The sequence below is a fragment of the Emydura macquarii genome, unplaced genomic scaffold (assembly GCF_026122565.2).
Source record: "Emydura macquarii macquarii isolate MOO-44397 ecotype Brisbane River unplaced genomic scaffold, CSIRO-AGI_Emac_v2 contig_2369, whole genome shotgun sequence".
Lineage (NCBI taxonomy): Eukaryota > Metazoa > Chordata > Testudines > Chelidae > Emydura > Emydura macquarii.
The window spans coordinates 3,502,728-3,520,186 of record NW_027132506.1 but is presented as its reverse complement, the minus strand read 5'-3'; the positions used below and the strand labels follow the sequence as shown (position 1 = coordinate 3,520,186).

At 46.3% G+C, this 17,459-nt stretch overlaps 1 protein-coding gene across 1 annotated transcript in view; it reads right to left on the bottom strand.

Moving 5' to 3' along the window:
• Positions 1-17,459, bottom strand: part of FANCD2 (FA complementation group D2) — a 130,839-nt gene that overhangs the window by 111,488 nt on the left and 1,892 nt on the right. The window contains exons 2-9 of the mRNA XM_067561262.1: positions 15,013-15,102; positions 13,100-13,237; positions 11,790-11,857; positions 9,369-9,472; positions 6,637-6,700; positions 5,134-5,186; positions 1,012-1,090; positions 79-203 (exon numbers count right to left, since the gene is read on the bottom strand). Of these exons, the coding sequence (XP_067417363.1) occupies positions 79-203; positions 1,012-1,090; positions 5,134-5,186; positions 6,637-6,700; positions 9,369-9,472; positions 11,790-11,857; positions 13,100-13,237; positions 15,013-15,079 (698 nt within the window). The 5' untranslated portion in view covers positions 15,080-15,102. The remainder of the gene's footprint in view (positions 1-78; positions 204-1,011; positions 1,091-5,133; positions 5,187-6,636; positions 6,701-9,368; positions 9,473-11,789; positions 11,858-13,099; positions 13,238-15,012; positions 15,103-17,459) is intronic.

The following is a 17,459-nucleotide window of genomic DNA, read 5'->3' as shown; positions in this document are numbered from 1 at the left end:
ACTTCTGATGCACGCATAGCTGAGAGTAAAGCACACACAGTGCAGAGGGTTAAGAGACAGTATGAGTGTCAGCCTTACCTAACCTCTCTGGCAACTTCACTTTGCTGGGAATCCTCCAGAATCTCTGGTAAGCTGGTGATAATGTCATGCTGGATTGGTGCAGGAGAAACACTAACCATCTGCATTAATTTCGTGACGAGATCCTGCAGAAGACGGAAACATTGGGTTATGTCAATTTCATCACCACCACCAGCATGGCAAATGACAAAGGAACACAGCCTTCTTGCTAACCACCAGCAAAACCCAACACATTTTCTCTATGCTTATACTGAATGCAACCTGAATCACTGTCCTCTTGATTGGTCACGTTTAAATAATAATTACACCTAGCACTTAATATCTGTGGGGTTAACACATCTTTATACTGGGATAGTACATCATGACATTTATGCTTGGCAAGAACAAGATGTTAAACCCTTGGATAAAATACATTGATCATGGAGGACAATCTTTAATAGGTTGGAACTTTAAATATTGTACATCTGAAACTTCATGAAGGTTCAGCTAAGAAACCAAATATACTTTACAGGGCGTTTCGCTGCACCCTGACTGTCCTACCTTTGTGGACTAGACTTCTTGTCCAATTTGGATTCTGTAGATTCTCCTTTGGTCCTCTGCTTTCAACGGGACACATGCTATTCCATTTTACCACTATCATCAAAATTTCTATCAGCCCACAAATTAAGCTATGTGGGTCAGATCCTAAAGTTCATAATGGCTATAGTCATAAATGGTTTGAATATAGTATTAAAAAAAGCCACATGCTTCAGTAGGTTTTCAAGATGTTTTGGTTGCTTGACCCCTCCCACACTTTTGCAGTCCTTCCAGTGCCAATGAGCAATATATGTTCTTGCTGTTCTCTACAAGCAAAATGGTTCTCCCATCCCATCTGAGGATGCTCAAAGAACTAAATGGAGAAAACATATTGCTGACTGCACCATTAGTACCTACCTTGCTGTCAACTATTCTATCCAGCCATTTAAACTGATTGACAATGAGCCGGGGGAAATTGGTTCCAAAGGTGCCCACACTGAAAAATCAGAACAAGTGAAATACAAGTCAGTTGAAGGTATCCTATAGGCAGAGCCCACACCAATCTCACTGTTAAGCAAGACTGTTAGAGAAGCCAATGCTGGACACAATAGAGAATGGCTGTCCATTTTCTCCAGATTCATTATTGCCCTAATACATGGTTACACTGCATTGTGCTAGACTTTGAAACAACACCACTCAGCTAGAAGAATTTGGGTTTTTTAAACATTAAACTAGTATTGATTGGTGCCGATGGACTAAATGCAAGTATACAAGGCAAATTCAGCTAGAAAGAGAAATATCATGTATGGACCAAAATAAAGGACAAGGGAGAGAAAAGTGCAACTGTGCAAAATGAAAAACTTGATTCTTTGGACCAGTTTCCACTACAGCAGAGCTCTCAGTTAGTAAAGTAATTTCTTCCAAATATTTTTCAAAATCATGCAGATTAGCAGGCCCCTCATGAACTAGCTACCTGCAAAATTTCATTGACAACCACTCCAGATTTCAGCATAAAGTAGGGAGAATCATTCAGAGTTCTCACTTCCTATGCATCCAGAAAAACAAGGTTACTTACCAGTAACTGTTGTTCTTCGAGATGTGTTGCTCATATCCATTCCATCATAGGTGAGTGCGCGCCCCGTGCACGAGCCTCCGGAAGCTTTTCTGCCCCTAGCAACCCCCTGCGGGTTGGCTCCTGCGCCCCCTGGAGTGCCGCGCTCATGTCGCGGTATATAGGGAGCCTGCCGACCCCGTGGCCTCCAGTCCCTTCTTTCTGCCGACTCCGACAGCGGGGACGGAGGGTGGGTTTGGAATGGATATGAGCAACACATCTCGAAGAACAACAGTTACTGGTAAGTAACCTTGTTTTCTCTCTTCGAGTGTTTGCTCATATGCATTCCATCACAGGTGATTATGTAGCCATACCATGGAGGCGGGTAGGAGTCACTGTCGAGTAGCCCTTCTTAGGACGGCTCTGCCTACAGCCGCGTCGTCTCTTGCCTGTTGAACGATGGCGTAATGGGAAGAGAAGGTATGGACAGATGACCAGGTTGCTGCCCTGCAAATGTCCGTCAGGGGCACCCGTTCCAGGAAGGCCGCTGACGAGGCCTGGGCTCTGGTCGAGTGTGCCGTCACTGTGCTGGGAAGCGGCACCTTTGCCTGATCGTAACAGGTGCGGATACATGCGGTAATCCATGTAGAGATGCGTTGAGAAGAGACGGGTAAGCCCTTCATTCTCTCAGCAACCGCGACGAACAGTTGGGTTGACTTTCTGATAGGCCTTGTCCGATCGATGTAGAAGGCCAGGGCCCTCCTGACATCTAGGGAATGCCATCTCTGCTCTGCCTCCGATCCGTGCGGTTTGGGAAAGAACACGGGGAGGAAAATGTCTTGGTTACAGTGGAACTGGGACACCACCTTGGGTAAGAAGGCTGGGTGGGGTCTCAGTCTCACTTTGTCCTTATAGAAGACAGTATAAGGGGGCTCCGAGGTCAAAGCTCTCAACTCGGAGACACGTCTGGCCGAAGTAATGGCTACTAGGAAGGCCACCTTCCAGGACAGGACTAGCAAGGGACATGTAGCCAAGGGTTCAAATGGGTGTCCTGTTAGCATGGAGAGCACCAAGTTCAGATCCCAGAGAGGTACCGGGTCGCGAACCTGCGGGTATAATCTCTCTATCCCCTTCAGGAACCTACAGGACATAGGATGAGAGAAGATAGATCTCCCTTCCATCGGCCGGTGGAAGGCCGAGATGGCCGCCAGGTGTACCCTCAGGGAAGCCAGTGCGAGGCCCTGCATCTTTAGGTGAAGGAGGTATTCTAGGATTGCCTGTATGGACGATGAACTAGGTAAGATCCCCCGGGACTCTGCCCAAAAGGTAAAGCGCTTCCACTTAGCCTTATACAGCACCTGAGTGGAAGGTTTCCTGCTCCCTAAGAGAACCTGCTGTACTTGTGTTGAGCAGGCTCTCTCCCCTTCAGTTAACCACAGAGCCTCCATGCCGTCAAGTGGAGGGAATCCAGGTCCGGGTGAAGAAGGCGGCCCCGGTCCTGGGAGAGGAGGTCGTATCGCCTCGGCAGCGGTATCGCCTCGGCAATGGACATGTCCAGTAGCATAGTGAACCAGTGCTGCCGGGGCCAGGCTGGTGCAACGAGAATGACATTCACCTTGTCCCTCTTGACTTTCAGGAGCACTCTGGGGAGTAATGGAACGGGGGGAAACGCATACATCAGGGGCCCCGTCCAGTCGATTAGAAAGGCGTCCGAGAGGGAGCCCTGCTCTCGTCCCCGGAGTGAGCAGAACCTCTGGCACTTCTTGTTCCACGCAGAGGCGAACAGGTCCAGTTGGGGAGTGCCCCACTTGTGGAAGAGAAAAGACACCACCTCCTTGTGGAGTGACCAGTCGTGGCGGGGTACGAACGACCTGCTGAGGCGGTCCGCCTCGTCGTTCCTGACCCCGGGGCGCGGGGCGCTGATGGGGAAAGCCTTCGAGCATTCCGCACAGGCTTTAAACCACGAAGTGCCCGGCATGGCGTCGGGAGCCCGTAAGGGCTAACTAAGTACTTAAACTACTAAAACTACTAATTTTTTTTTTTTTTTTTTTTTTTTTTTTAACTATACAGGTTAAAACTATGAACTTTAACAACTAACTACAACTATAAAACTATAAAACTAGAACAGGTTGAGGAGATTGCTACTTGCGATAAAGCAAGGGGCAGCGTTCCAAAAGACCGTCACGGGCGGAAAGAAGGAACTGGAGGCCACGGGGTCGGCAGGCTCCCTATATACCGCGACATGAGCGCGGCACTCCAGGGGGCGCAGGAGCCGACCCGCAGGGGGTTGCTAGGGGCAGAAAAGCTTCCGGAGGCTTGTGCACGGGGCGCGCACTCACCTATGATGGAATGCATATGAGCAAACACTCGAAGAGAGAACCAACACTTGTCAGTGTGTCCCCTGAGATCTGGCCTCAGCACCACAAGCATCGTGGCATGCAAATGAGTACATAAAGTGACTTGTCTTCAGGCCTCCTCTATCCACGAATGCCAGAAATAGCTTTAAATTGGATCGGTGAAGAGAGTTCAAAGGCTCTGCCTACACTACAGCAGAATCCAGGCAAGCAATAAGGAAGTTTACCCCCCTTTTATACATTGACAGAGTTTGTAAATACGTATTGTAGGTCAGAGTTAAGAATATTGTAAAAATGTGTAAGGAGAATTTTTTTACGTTAATATTTTCATTAACAAATGTTAATGGAATATGAATATAATTTACTTTCACGGATTATTTCTATATTTTCAAAAATGTTTTTCTCCACATTGTTTTGTAGTTTGTATGAGAGTTACTTGAGCAACTTTAAATGCAAGTTTAATTAAGCTTTGTAGGAGAATTTTCTAGTTGTGGTTGGTGGGAGTAGGGGAAAGGGGGGGTTGATCGTTTGTTGTTTTGTTTTTCCAGGAGTGTGAAATAAGAAAAAAGGAAACCTGAAAACGAAAATCAGATTGTTGTAAAATGTTACGCACTGAGAAGCATACTCCTGTGCTATGCAAGAGTGGGGAGTCTTTGCTGTTTTGTCAAACGGCATTCCTGAAAGTCCCCTTCTCTGTGGAGTTCCTGAGTCCCACTGTACAGGGGAATTTGGAGTTTTTGAGGTGGATGGCTGAAAGGGATCTTAGCTCTTCCAGATGTAAAAGCCATTGTAGTGCACCTGACTCTGCTGGAATTCCATGCCCATAGTGCTCTGTCTTTATCTTGTACTGTGCAATATATCCAATGTAAGCACCAATAGCCAGAGAATACATACCACATCAGGGGCATTCCCCATCTTTAGGCTTGTCCTCTGTTATATGCTGCCCAAATATCTTGAGCTCTGAGTACTGCAGAGTACATTGTTCTCTCCCTTCCTCAGATACAATGTATTCCCATAGATGTAAATGAGTCATTTTGATTAAACTTGAGTCAGTGATTAAAAGCAAACGCCTGAGATCACGCTGGACAGACAAGGTTTCAGTTTAGATCAGCAAGAAGATATCAAAGCACTCACGTGTCAAAAAAGAACTCAGGGAGCTTTTCCAATAACAATGTTATAACAGCAGGCTAAAATAGAAAAGCAGAAAGACAGTATTACGCTGATGATTTTTTTTAAGACTGTGCTAATGCTCAGAGGCCCCACTCAGCACCAGGCCCTATGCCTGAGGCACTGCATGCACCCAGAGTATATGGGACCCAAAAGCATGAACAAGAAACTTTGCTCATTGGAATTCTCCTCTCACGAGCACAGACAGCGCGCACACAGCCTGCAAACCAGTGGAAGATTCCTGCCAAGTGGAAAACCATGGTATCTGGGTGCACCCTAAGACCAGAGTCATGGGGTCTGTGGAACCTACATACCTCACACCTACAGAAACAAAGACTTACAAAATATAACCAAAGCCGTTTGCTTGTTAGGGTTAAAAATATCAAGCAAAATAACTCAGGAGCGGCCATGGGAATTAGTTAAAACCTCACATGTAAAGCCACATTCTCTTCCCCAGACTCCACAATGTAACCTCTCTGCTGGAGGTTTAACTCCCTGCTTTCACACACACTTCCTTTCCAAAACGCTCCCCTTTGGGGTGCTAATTTTTCCCTGCTTGGCCTCTGCCCAAGGGTGATTTTTCAAAAGGTATTTAAAACAACAATCATTCAGATGTTTGAATTACAAGAGGATTAAAAAACCCAGGAACGTTTTCCCTCCCAAACAGCCCTGCAGCAGCCTGGTGGCAAGGCAGCAGCTTGCCCTCTGCCTCGGAGACCGTTAGAGCGCAAACATGATTAGCAGAGCCTCGCAATGAAAGGTTCTGTTAACAAAGTATTATTACAATATACTCTGCTTCACTGGTATGGCTTCTTTTGTGGGACATGCCAGGAAAGTGATTCAGGAAACTGCAGGGCAGCTGGTTTACAGCACTCACAGAGGTATGTGAGCATAATTCTTTGAAGATTTGTGAGGCTTTCAGAACTGTGACAATGGGGCCATAGAAGTATCTTGACAGAGAGAATTTTTAACAGAAACCTTCCCTGCTTCTCTAGTGGGGGAGCCTAACCTTCCCCCAAAACACCATACATTCCCACCATGCTGTCACCCAGATGGAGTCTCACCAGTCCCATTTCCCCAGCATGGAGCGACAGGGCCCATGACTGGAGCAGCAATTGTTTAGCAGGTCTCGAGATTAGCGAGTGAAGACTGAAGCCTGGAACGTGCACACTGGGGTGATCCTTGATATCCTTAGCAATTCTCTTCCCTCACTGATTCTGTTCTCTGTCCACATCCCTTACTTCTCTGACCTTTCCCCTTTAAACCAGTAGAGCTGTATTGCGAATCTCAGGACTGGAACCACGGGGGAACTAGTCTGGACTAAGGAACATCAGCAGATTTGTGTGGAAAACCCGCACTGTACTTGACTGTAGTGTGACCAGCTCTATCAGTCCTCTATTTTCACAAGCATTAGATGTCCTCAAACACATAGAAACAACTGAAAAGACGACTACGTTAAAGTGTCCTTACCTGTAAAGTCTCAATTCCTAGTAGTAGTTTAATAAGGCTTTCACAGTATGAATGAACCAAATTTCTGCCAAAAAAAAAAAAAAAAGATGACCCTGATGTTATTGTTAGGAAAATGCATGATGTGAGCATGCTGTTTTTGTCCAGCAGAGATATTGTAAGAAGATGTTCTTTTTAAACAGCAGTGTTCTTTTCCTATCAAAAACAGCCCCTCAGTCAAAGAAGGGGAAACTGGTCAGGACGTTAGTGAGTGGTCTGTTAGTACATAGCAGTGAACTAGCTGCATATCAAATATAACTCTGCATTTTCAGACCCTCTAGAGCTTAGGGTCCTTTCAGGAGTGTAGGACAAACAGGTTTATAAAAATCGTGGTCAGACACTAGATGCAGTCAGGCTTAACACCCTTTCAATCTTAGCTGTTTTTAACTATTTTTATTTAGACCCCGGAAGGGAGGAGTGTCTCAGAGCCCAGGCTCCAGGCCAAGGCCAAATGTCCAGACTGCAATTTTTAGTCCCGCAGCCTGAGCCCCGTGAACCTGCATCAGCTGACCCAGGCTTTGAGCACTCAGTGCTGTGGGTTTTTTAATCACAGTGTAGACACGCCCTGAGAGTCCTCTCTGCATTGGGGTCAACCTCTGTACGGGAAGAACTGGCTTTGCTGGAGGTATCACGCTGTGCCCTGGCACCAGCAACTCTGCCAAAGCCTCCACTGATGTATCATATTAGCGTACATACATGGCTGTTCTCAGTGGTGACAGATGACAGAACTAGGAGCAATGGTCTCAAGTTGCAGTGGTTGGGGGGGTCTAGTTTGGATATTAGGAAAAGGTTTTTCCCTAGGAGAGTGGTGAAGCACTGGAATGGGTTACCTAGGGAGGTGGTGGAATCTCCAGCCTTAGAGGTTTTTAAGGCCGGCTTGACAAAGCCCTGGCTAGGATGATGTAGTTGGGGTTGACCCTGCTTTAAGCAGGGGGTTGCACTAGATACCTCCTGAGGTCCCTTCCAACCCTCATCTTCTATGATTCTATGGCTTTATATCCATGTGGGAGCAAGTGGCCAAACTAGAGAATGCCAAGAAATGTGAACTGAATCCCTATAAACACATCTGTGAACTCAGACACTGATGATATACCATCAGCAGAGGAAAGTGATGCAAGCTACACATTCTAGCAGAGCTGCAGGCAAAGTCTGAGTTGGAGCAAAAGCCACAGCTGAAAACTGCAACGCTCCAGAGGGGAACTCTTTGCCTGACCACAGTCAAAAGAACTGACTGGAAAGGTGCCTCAGAGAAACCAAAACCTGTCTTGCACTGGAAGCTGGAAACTTGAGAGAGGGATTCCTGAGCTGGTGGTACCTTTAAAGAAGTCTGTCTAGACTAGGCTCAGTTGTTCTTGGGAATAGCCAGGGGAAATTTTAGAGGCACAGATAATAGTTCATTTGAATTATACATCAGCCTTGCTCATTTCCAGCACAAGCTCTGGAAGAAGTCTTGGCTGGGAAAGCTGAGAATTTGAGGTTTTCCTAGACCTCCTGGAGACACCAGTTAAGCAGATGATCTCTGTCAGTCTTATGGATTTTCTGTCAGACTCTGAATCTTGCTGTCCCCTGTGTTAACCCAACTGCTAACTCTTCATTGTTTGCTCTTACCGTGGTTCCTGGAGTATAATCAAGGATGGCCAAGAAAAGTACAGCACCATTTCCAGAAGTAACTGCTTGTGGCCCAAGCCACCACCTAGTATATGCCCATAGTATGCCCAATGACTCCCCACTTTTAAACTTACTATTATTTAAGCACCATGCCCCTGTCTAGACATTTCTTTGCATAAGAGACAGATCCTGTCATATGGCATAAGTTCATAAATTGGAAATGATTCAGAGAAGAGCTACAAGAATGAGTAAAGGATTAAAAAACCTGTCTCACAGTGACAGACTCTATGAGCTCAATCTATTTAGCTTCACATAGGGAAGGTTAAGGGGTGGCTTGATCTCAATCTATAAGTACCTACATGGGGAACAAATATTTGAGAACAAGCTCTTCAATCTAGCAGAGAAAAGTATAACAAAATCCAGTGGCTGGAAGTTGAAGCTAGACAATTTCAGACTGGAAATAAGACGTAATTTTTTAACAGTGACAATAATTAACCATTGGAACAATTTACCAAGAGTCATGGGGGTGTCTCCATCACTGGCAATTTTTAAATCACGGTTGGATGTTCTTCTAAAATATCTGCTCCAAGAGCTATTTTGGGGCAGTTCTCGGGCCTGGGTTAAACAGGAGGGCAGACTAGATGATCACAGTGGTCCTTTCTGATCTTGGAAACTCTGGCTATCTATACTAGGAGCTAGGTGCTCGTGCACACGTACTTGTGCTAGCTCTCATCAAGCTAGTGCAAGTATAAATAGCAGGATAGCAGAGATAGCACGGGCAGTGGCAGCAGAGGCATGGCTTAGCCATGCTGGGTACTAACTCACCTAGAACTGGTGGATACATAGTTGGCATAGCTAAGCTGTGCCTCCACTGCCACTAACCGTGTTACCAGAGCTAGCACTAGTATGTGTACGCCAGCAGGGGAATCAAACCCCTACCTTGCAGTATAGACATAGCCAAAGAATCTATGCAAGTAACTATAGCTGCTGGCTTAACAGAATAAAGCCTTCTCCCCACATCCAATTTTGCATTGCTCAAACAGAGACTAACTCCTGGGGTGGGGAGAAAGAAATGCATTTTCTCTGACCTCGTACCCTCGCCTCGCACTGGAGCACAAGGCAGAAGGCAGTTCCTGAACTGGTCTCTGTCCTTAATGTGTGACTCCAAGCCACTGACAAACTCCTGCACAACCTGCAGAGAAAAAAGGAAAAGTCAGCCAGTGACTGAGTAGAGGCCCTGATTACCCACTTCCCTTTAGGATAAGCTACTTGTGCAATTTCAGCTATTGAGGCAGAAGGATAACTCTGTGCCAAGGAGCACCCAGTTGGACAAGAGCCTACAGGCAGAGAGAAATTAGAGGGGAAGCAACACAATGGGCATCTTAGAGATACAGCATAAGCCCTATTTTACAAACTAATTGGGGACTGAGGAGTTCATAACCTCAAAAAGTTGTTAAAACTGAACATCTCAAAATCACAGTAGGTTTGGTGCAGTCTGGTGCACTGCATCACTTTCTGCTTGTCCTTTAAGCTGCTGAAAAGCTATTTCCAAAGCTCTGAAGGCCTCAGAACGTGAAGGGATGTCGCCTTGTTCTTCCTCAACATCACTTTCTTTATGTGATTTTTCTTCTATCTGGAAAAATGGCTCCCATAACCGGTCATTTGTGAGCCTGGTGTTGGTGAAATGGAGGTTGTACTGTACTCTAATCTAAACAGCCTACACACGAGATGCTGGTTCCTCTACAAACTCAGTCTAGGGTGACAGCTTCAAACTCCCCCCACCTGCTTGTGACTCAAAGGGCCGTGTCCCAGCTGTGACATCTCCCACTGCAGCTGGGAGCCAGGTGTCCAAAACAGCAAACAACAGTGTCCAAAAATAGTTTTGATCTTGAAAGAAGTGGCCTCAGAAGTTTCATATTAGGTCTGGCTGAATGGGGTGGGGGGCGAAGGAAGAGAGGAGGAAAAGGGAAAGTCCTGGCAAGATGAACACATTCAAACAAAGGCTGGCTATTCCATTGCTGGCAGCTACCAGGCCAATTAGCTATGGAACAGCAAACTGAACAAAACTCAAAGACAATTTTCCATTCAAAAGTTAAGCTCGCCCTCCTCTCCCTTGTATGTGTCTTTGTCTCTTGCATCCTTTGGATTTCAGGTCTCTCCCTCTCCCCTGTGTCCCAATCCACATTTTCTGGCAGAACATGCCAGAGGAGGGTGCCAAGATGGGCAGAGTAGTGGTCATGGCCATGGAGACAGATGTGCAATGTTCTCTCCCAGAATTGTGGACAAGGCCACTTCAGCAGCATGTAAGCCAGGGGTGGTTTGACGTGTCCAAGTGCAGGTGACCTCTAAGCAGCTTTTTAGTGGCTGGGGAGTCAGACATGACAGCTCAAAAAAGACAGGTCCAAAGCAGGAAGGGTGATGGGAGCCAAGAGGAGAGGGGAAAGAATCGGGCACACAGTTTGGGGGATTGGTGAGAGGAGGGCAGACAGGTATCTGGGAAGAAGATGCCCAAGAACGAGCAGCGATATTGTACCTATTCATTCTCAGGAATGTGACAAAAAAGGGTGGGGCCATTGGGGATACTACTGGAGTTGGTTACATTTGCATACCTTTTGCCTGACTGTGACGAAGTGGGAATTTTCTTAATGTTTTGTCTGAATACTGTGTGTGCCTCAGTTTCCCCTATGTGGTGCACAAGTATCTAGGTGGTGGGACAAGGGTGTGTGATCGTTGCAGAGACCCCTAGAAGGCAGGTGTGAGTGCTGTTTAGCTGTCTGGGCCCAGACAATGGCTGGACACATTGTATGCTGGCAACTGAAGGCCCACCCTCAGCAAGAACCAGCAGGAGAGCTGGAGAATAAAGAGATGAGGTGGAGGCCAGGTGACCAGTTTGCCCGGGAAACAGCACAAAGGACGGAGGAGGGGCAACAGGGTATGACTGAGAGGGACTGCTGGAAGCTGGTCAATCTCCTGGTTTGGGACTCGGAGGAAAGGCCCAGGGCTCTGGGTCTCCCCAAGATGGACTTTGCTGAATCTTCCTGCTTTCTGAGCTCCCAAGAACTGTTCTACTCTGTGCTCCAGATGACTAATAAACCCTTCTGTTTACACCGCTGGCTGAGAGTCACTGCTGACTATGAAGTTGCGGTGCAAGACCCCTCTGGGGTGTGTGTAAGGCTTCCCCAAGGGTCCTATTCCAGTGGGCTCACTACCAGGAGCTCACAGCTGGAACGGGGGTGCTGAATGCTCTGAGGTCAGACCCAAGAAGGCGCTGATGCCAAGGAGGCTTGCCCTAGTGAGAGTGCGCCCTGACGGGTGTCGCACTACAAGGTTCTAGCTGAACTTCATTCAGAACAACAGGCCTGTGCACCAGTAACACTGACAGTTTTGGATGTGCAGCAGCAATTAGCCTATGTTAACAGCCTCTTCGCGTAGGGAGCAGCCACACAGCCAAGCAGCACACAGATTTTAAACACTGGCTTCTCCCGAAATGTGCAGTGTCCGCTACATACATGTGGGTAGAAAGGGTGTTTCCGCAGGCTCTGGCAGAGCTTCTTTTGGAAGGTCGCTTGATCCACAGCTGAGGAGAAAGTCAGGAGTAAATCAGCTAACAACGTACATTTTAGTCATGCAAACTTCAGAGTATTTCAGCAACAAATACAAGCTGTGATAGCTGCCCACTGGAGTTCACAAGTTCGCTTCATCTACAGCACCCAGTTAACAAAAGCCTGAGGGATGCTATTACTCATACGGCCTCCACCATGGCAGAACTGCAGGGGATGTGATGAAATTTAAAGAATAATCAATGTGCAGCCTCCCCAACCCTGCTCAGCCAGCTGCATAGCTCACTGCCAGTACAGAGACCCTGCCAGCCCATTCAAGAACACAAGGGATCTTTCCTTATGCCCTCATGAATACAGCAGGATTTAGCTCCTTTCCCTTCAGCTCAAATCCCTAACTCCTATACTACTAAAGAAAGTCCACTTAGCCCAACAAGACACGACAGCTGCTCTCCAGCAAAATCAGACTGCTCTGTCCCCATAAGCACACCCTGCATTTCTAGTGTTCCAGTCACTATAAAGAGAAGCAGCAAGTCAGTAAGAGAAGCCATTGTGGGAATATTAAAACATGCATCTTGAGGATGTTAAGCCTGCAGTGCTCCATGCACATAGAACTGAAGGAGACACTTGACTTGGGATCCCCATGTGACAGTCAAACTTGCTACTTACTGCTAAGTCCAAAACAGCAACAAAGTGGCTGATTCAAAATAACCCTACCATTTCCCCAGAACTGCTGAGAGCTGTGTTGAGCTGGAAAGGGAAGGGGTGGTTTCCATTTGAAGCTTTCACTCAAGTGCTCCTGCCTTTGCAGCTAAACCCTGTAATATTTAACAATAAAATCCCTACTTCACCCATGTTCTGCATTGAGTTAATAAGGAAACAGGAGAAAACATCAGAGCAACTCCCAGAGCCTTATTCCATCCACATCTGTACACTTACAATCTCCCAGCATGCCACATGCATTTATATCTAGGAAGAGTGAAAGCATGTACTGGTCAGTGTGCAGCAAATAAGGCTTTACTCATTGAACAATTAAGATAAAAATAAAGATTTAACAGCTGCTTCATTCACTGTGCATGGTCCAGGTTGCATACTGAATGAGGCAGGAATCATGTTATTCAATAGTGCACACAAGGACAGAGCTGAAGTTGACTTAACTTTGGCACTTCCTGACTTGAGTCCTGTAACCCTAAACCCCTTTTAATGTCGCTTTTTGGAGAGATATATACATCCACATCCCAGAATAAGTGCTAAATCCATACCTATGTCATTCTGTCTCTCTCCAGCATTCAGGGTAATTCCTGCTGTTTTGAGGAGCTGTACAAAGACGCTATCCTTCTCCACCACTCCATCATGGGCAGAGGTCATCTCCTTACAAGAGATCCGAGACTTCTTGGTTTCTGAGAAAGCAAGGCTTATTATTGCAGGATAAACAGATACAATAAGGAGTGGGGTTCCTTAAGAGAACTCACTAACTCAAAGTTAGCCATCCCCCAATATATTCTGTGAACACGGGCATTGCCTTTGAGGACTGACCTATAAATGTCACCGGTCAGGCTTTTGATGATAAGACAGTATGGTCCTGGGCTAGCTGGAGCCTCTCTGTTGTTGGTTCATGAGTGGCTGGGAAAGCATTCATTGAACTAATATGGGTGTGCTCCCTGCCTTTGGATGGCTGTGTAACCGCAGCAGCTGCCAGAGGTTTGTGGCTAGTCACAGCACCACAATGTGAGAGGGAGCCCAGGCTGGTCAGACAAAGGGCTCAGTCTACCCGTTTCAGGTGGCACCCCGGGGTGATTCGGCATACTGTCACAAGAGGATATTAAGGGTTCACCTAGAGGCCCTGCCATAGAGGGAAGGAGAAATGGGGAGCCCACAGAACTCCCAGCCACAGAGAAGGAAATGGGGAACCCTGGAATGGGTGGAGGGGGGATGGAGGAGTACACAGAACTGCCGGGGTGGGGGAGAATGGGGGACCCTAATATGGTGGGGAAGACAGACTGAGGAGCATGGGGGAAGGATGGGAATAGAAGGGCACACAGAGACTCTGGCATGGAGGGAGGAATGGGAGACTCTTAAATGGGGGAAGTGGGGCCAAACAGAGCCCCTGGCATGAGAGGAGGAGTGGAAATGGGTGGAGGAGGAATAGGGCACAGCTATCAACTGGCGGGGGGGGGAGATTGGGGGACCCTTGTATGGGGGAAAGGGGGACTAGAGTAAATACAGAGCCCCTGCCATGATGGGGAGAATGGGGGAAGGAAGAATGGGGCACAGAGAACCCTGGTGGGGGGAAAGACTGGAGAAACCTGGTATGGGAGAAGGAGAGGCGCACATAGCCCCTAGAATGGCGGGAAAATGAGACATGGCAGGGGAATAGGGGCGGAGGGGAACAAGCGCTGGCATGGGTGGAGAATGGGGAATTCTGGTATGGAAGGAGGGGGAAACATGCAGCACACATAACCCCTGGTAGAAGGGCGATGGAGGGGAGATGGAGAGAGTCCTTGTAATAGAATGGGATGGGAGGGTGAAACATAGGAGCTTGTGGTGGGGATAGAGGAAAACAAGGAGTCCCTTGGCTGTGCAACCAGCTTGGCCGATACTAGATACGAACTGTGCAATGCCCTAGTTATTATTTATACAGCACCACCCGCATGCTAGGTCCCTTATTTACAGGCAGATACAGGAGGCACATCCCTATCCTGAAGACCTTATTCTCTGTCTAGGTTCTTCTACCACCCCTATCGCTGAGCTATCTCAGCACCTTATACATCTACTAGAGTGAAAATGAGATTGCTTTCTCCATCTCCCATTCAGCAGAGAGGTGGTTGGGTTTTTAAATCTGTGATTTTGGTACAGTGAGATTATTGGGGGGGGAGCAGGACGACGACGACTTACTACTTCGTTCTAGCGGCATTAAGGCTTATTCCCATCAGTCCAGAGAGATGTGAATGTGGAGATGGAGGAAAGGAGGCAATTAGCTTTTTTAGATGTAATAACACCTTCGGTTTTGTTATTTTAAATTGTACTAGGGCTTGTCAAATTTTACCATTTTGTATTCTGTGGGGCCATTCTGCACAACCCATCACTTTACTGGAAAACTGGCAATTTGGCATCCACCCTGCCTCCCTCTCCCAAAGGAATTTCACTTCAAATAGGAGGCATTTGCAGCACATACGTGGTAATTCTGCAATCAGACTGTCCCCAGGAACACCGGATTTGGATAATTTTCGTTTTGAAAGCATGGCAACAAAATCTTTGTTGTGTCCTACAGTAAGAGTCAAAAAATAATTAGCAACTAGGCAAAGGAGATTAGATTTTACTTTAAAAAGTGAATAGAGAAGATGATATAGTGAAGGGGAAATGCTCCAGGAATGCAGACTGCCCATTCGAAGGAAACAAGCGAGGTCTGGTTAACCAGCATTATTCTGTGCACAAACATCTCTGCAATGCAGACTGAGGTAAAGCAGTTCCAGTTACATTCAGATAATATGGTGTGTCACTGTTTAAAAACTGTAGTTTATCATAATACCAGGCTCCGGGTTTCTGCCTTTCTTTCAGCTGCCAGTAGAATTAAAGGGTGAGTTAACTGGAATAATCAAAAGAAACTCTGACATTACACGAAAAAATCTATGTTAACACAACATGAAGTCTATGCAGTTAAACAGTCAAATGTTACGAAAACCCAAAGCCATGGCTGAATGTGCAACTGTCACTCTGTTCCCTCATGTGCACACACGTGATACAATTACATCATCACATTCGATTTCTCAAATAATAGAAGTACAATCACTTACTAAGATTATGGGCACATTGTAAGTACCTAGGAGAGAGATAAATGCACTAATTTTAGGTATTAATGTAGCTATCAGAGGAGAAAGTGTGGATGTTTTTCTAAGCAATATGCTCTAGGAATAATTTTGGGGAGGTTCTATGGCCTGTGTTATGCAGGTCAGACTAGATAATCACTATGGTCCCTTCTGGCCTTGGAATATATGAATCTATGGAGTATTTTTCTCTATTATTTCAGTTTGGTTACTTTGCAGCTTTGAGGGCACACTGTTTTTAGTCTCTCATTTTCCCCACCCCTCCGCACATATAATCAGTTACTCAACCATTTCCCCCTGCTGTTTGTGTGAGTTTTTCATACAGCAACAGTGGAGATAGAAAAAGAGTTTGTTCTTAAACAGGAAAATGTTATTGAAAAAATGTTTTAAAAAATGGCAAGTAAAATCAGGGTGGATGTAGGACCCAAAAAGACTTTTAACTCATTATTGTGAACTAGATGACGATTCAAGTTTATGGCATCCCTTTAATTTTCATAATCTTTTGCACGGTATGTGCTCTTCTAACGTATGTGCTTTAAAACTTCAGTCATCAATATCAATGTACTATACATTTAAAGGATATTTAGTTCCCCTGTGAAAAATAATTATTGCAGTAACTTACCTGCAACCTTCCCTCTGCCCCCTAGTGCATCTCTGTCATTACAATAGAGTATTTAATTACTTGATTCCATGCTATTACTTCCATAGAACATCTTGCTGAATGGCATCCAATGAAGGAGGAAGGAATGTGACATTTCTCCCTATGCAGCTAATTTAGCCATGCACACATATGCATCATACCCCTCTTTTGTTGGGCAGTGGTTGTTTAAAAAAACAAAAAAACAAAAAAAACACACCACTCTCACATGCACAATCAGTGCTTTTCAAATCTTTATTAACTCAGCCAAATTAGAGCACTGAAAGGCTTTCTCAGCAAGAGCTATTTCCATGTCTAATCTCGACTTTATAGCCAATCTGCTTTGGCACTAAAATTGCCAAAGCAAGTCACCCATTAGAGTAGTGAATCAGTAACAGGTCAGTAGAGGGCAGCCAGGTTCATTTGCAAAGGCTGATTCTTCTGTGGTTCTTCTAGCTCCTGACTGGAGACTGATGGGTCAGCCAGAGAGTGAGATTCAAGGGCAGCTGGAGACCAGGAGAATCAGTGACAGAGGCAGTTGTGGCTGGCAGTGGTGACTGTGCAGTTTGGTCTGTCTTGGTTTAAGATCTACAGGACTTGTGTACATAGCGAATACACAAGTTACACCATTCCTGACTCTGTGACATCAGTTTTTCCAACAACAGGACCTGCTGCAAGGTCTGGAAGTCAACCACATGCGCTTGAGGGACATCATTCGCTTTACACCTTCCTTTGTTCTCCAAATCAAGCGAACTAATTTTGCTCAGACTTGCCCCAAAAATGTCACCCTGAATCAGAGACTACACCTGGAAATTTCAGCCCAAAATGCAAGGCTCTGATTGGGCCACTGTGCATGCATATCTCACACTGGCGCCTCTTTGAGCTGCCCACTGTCTTGCTCTTCTCACCATTGCCATAGGCCAGTCAGAGCCAGTGGCACTAAAATTCAAAAGTGCTGCTGCCTGACACTATGGAAGAGAAACCTCAGCTCAGGCAGCTACTTTGCCAGCAGAGGGAGAACTGAGGGAGTTGTCACTGAGGGATCAGCAGAAGCTGCCAATGCCACAGACCATATGCTGTAGGGACAAGCAACAGGAGCAAGTCTGCGAAGCTCCTGCTGCCTGTCTACTGCCGCTCAGGAGTACCACGGTGCTCCTTGCA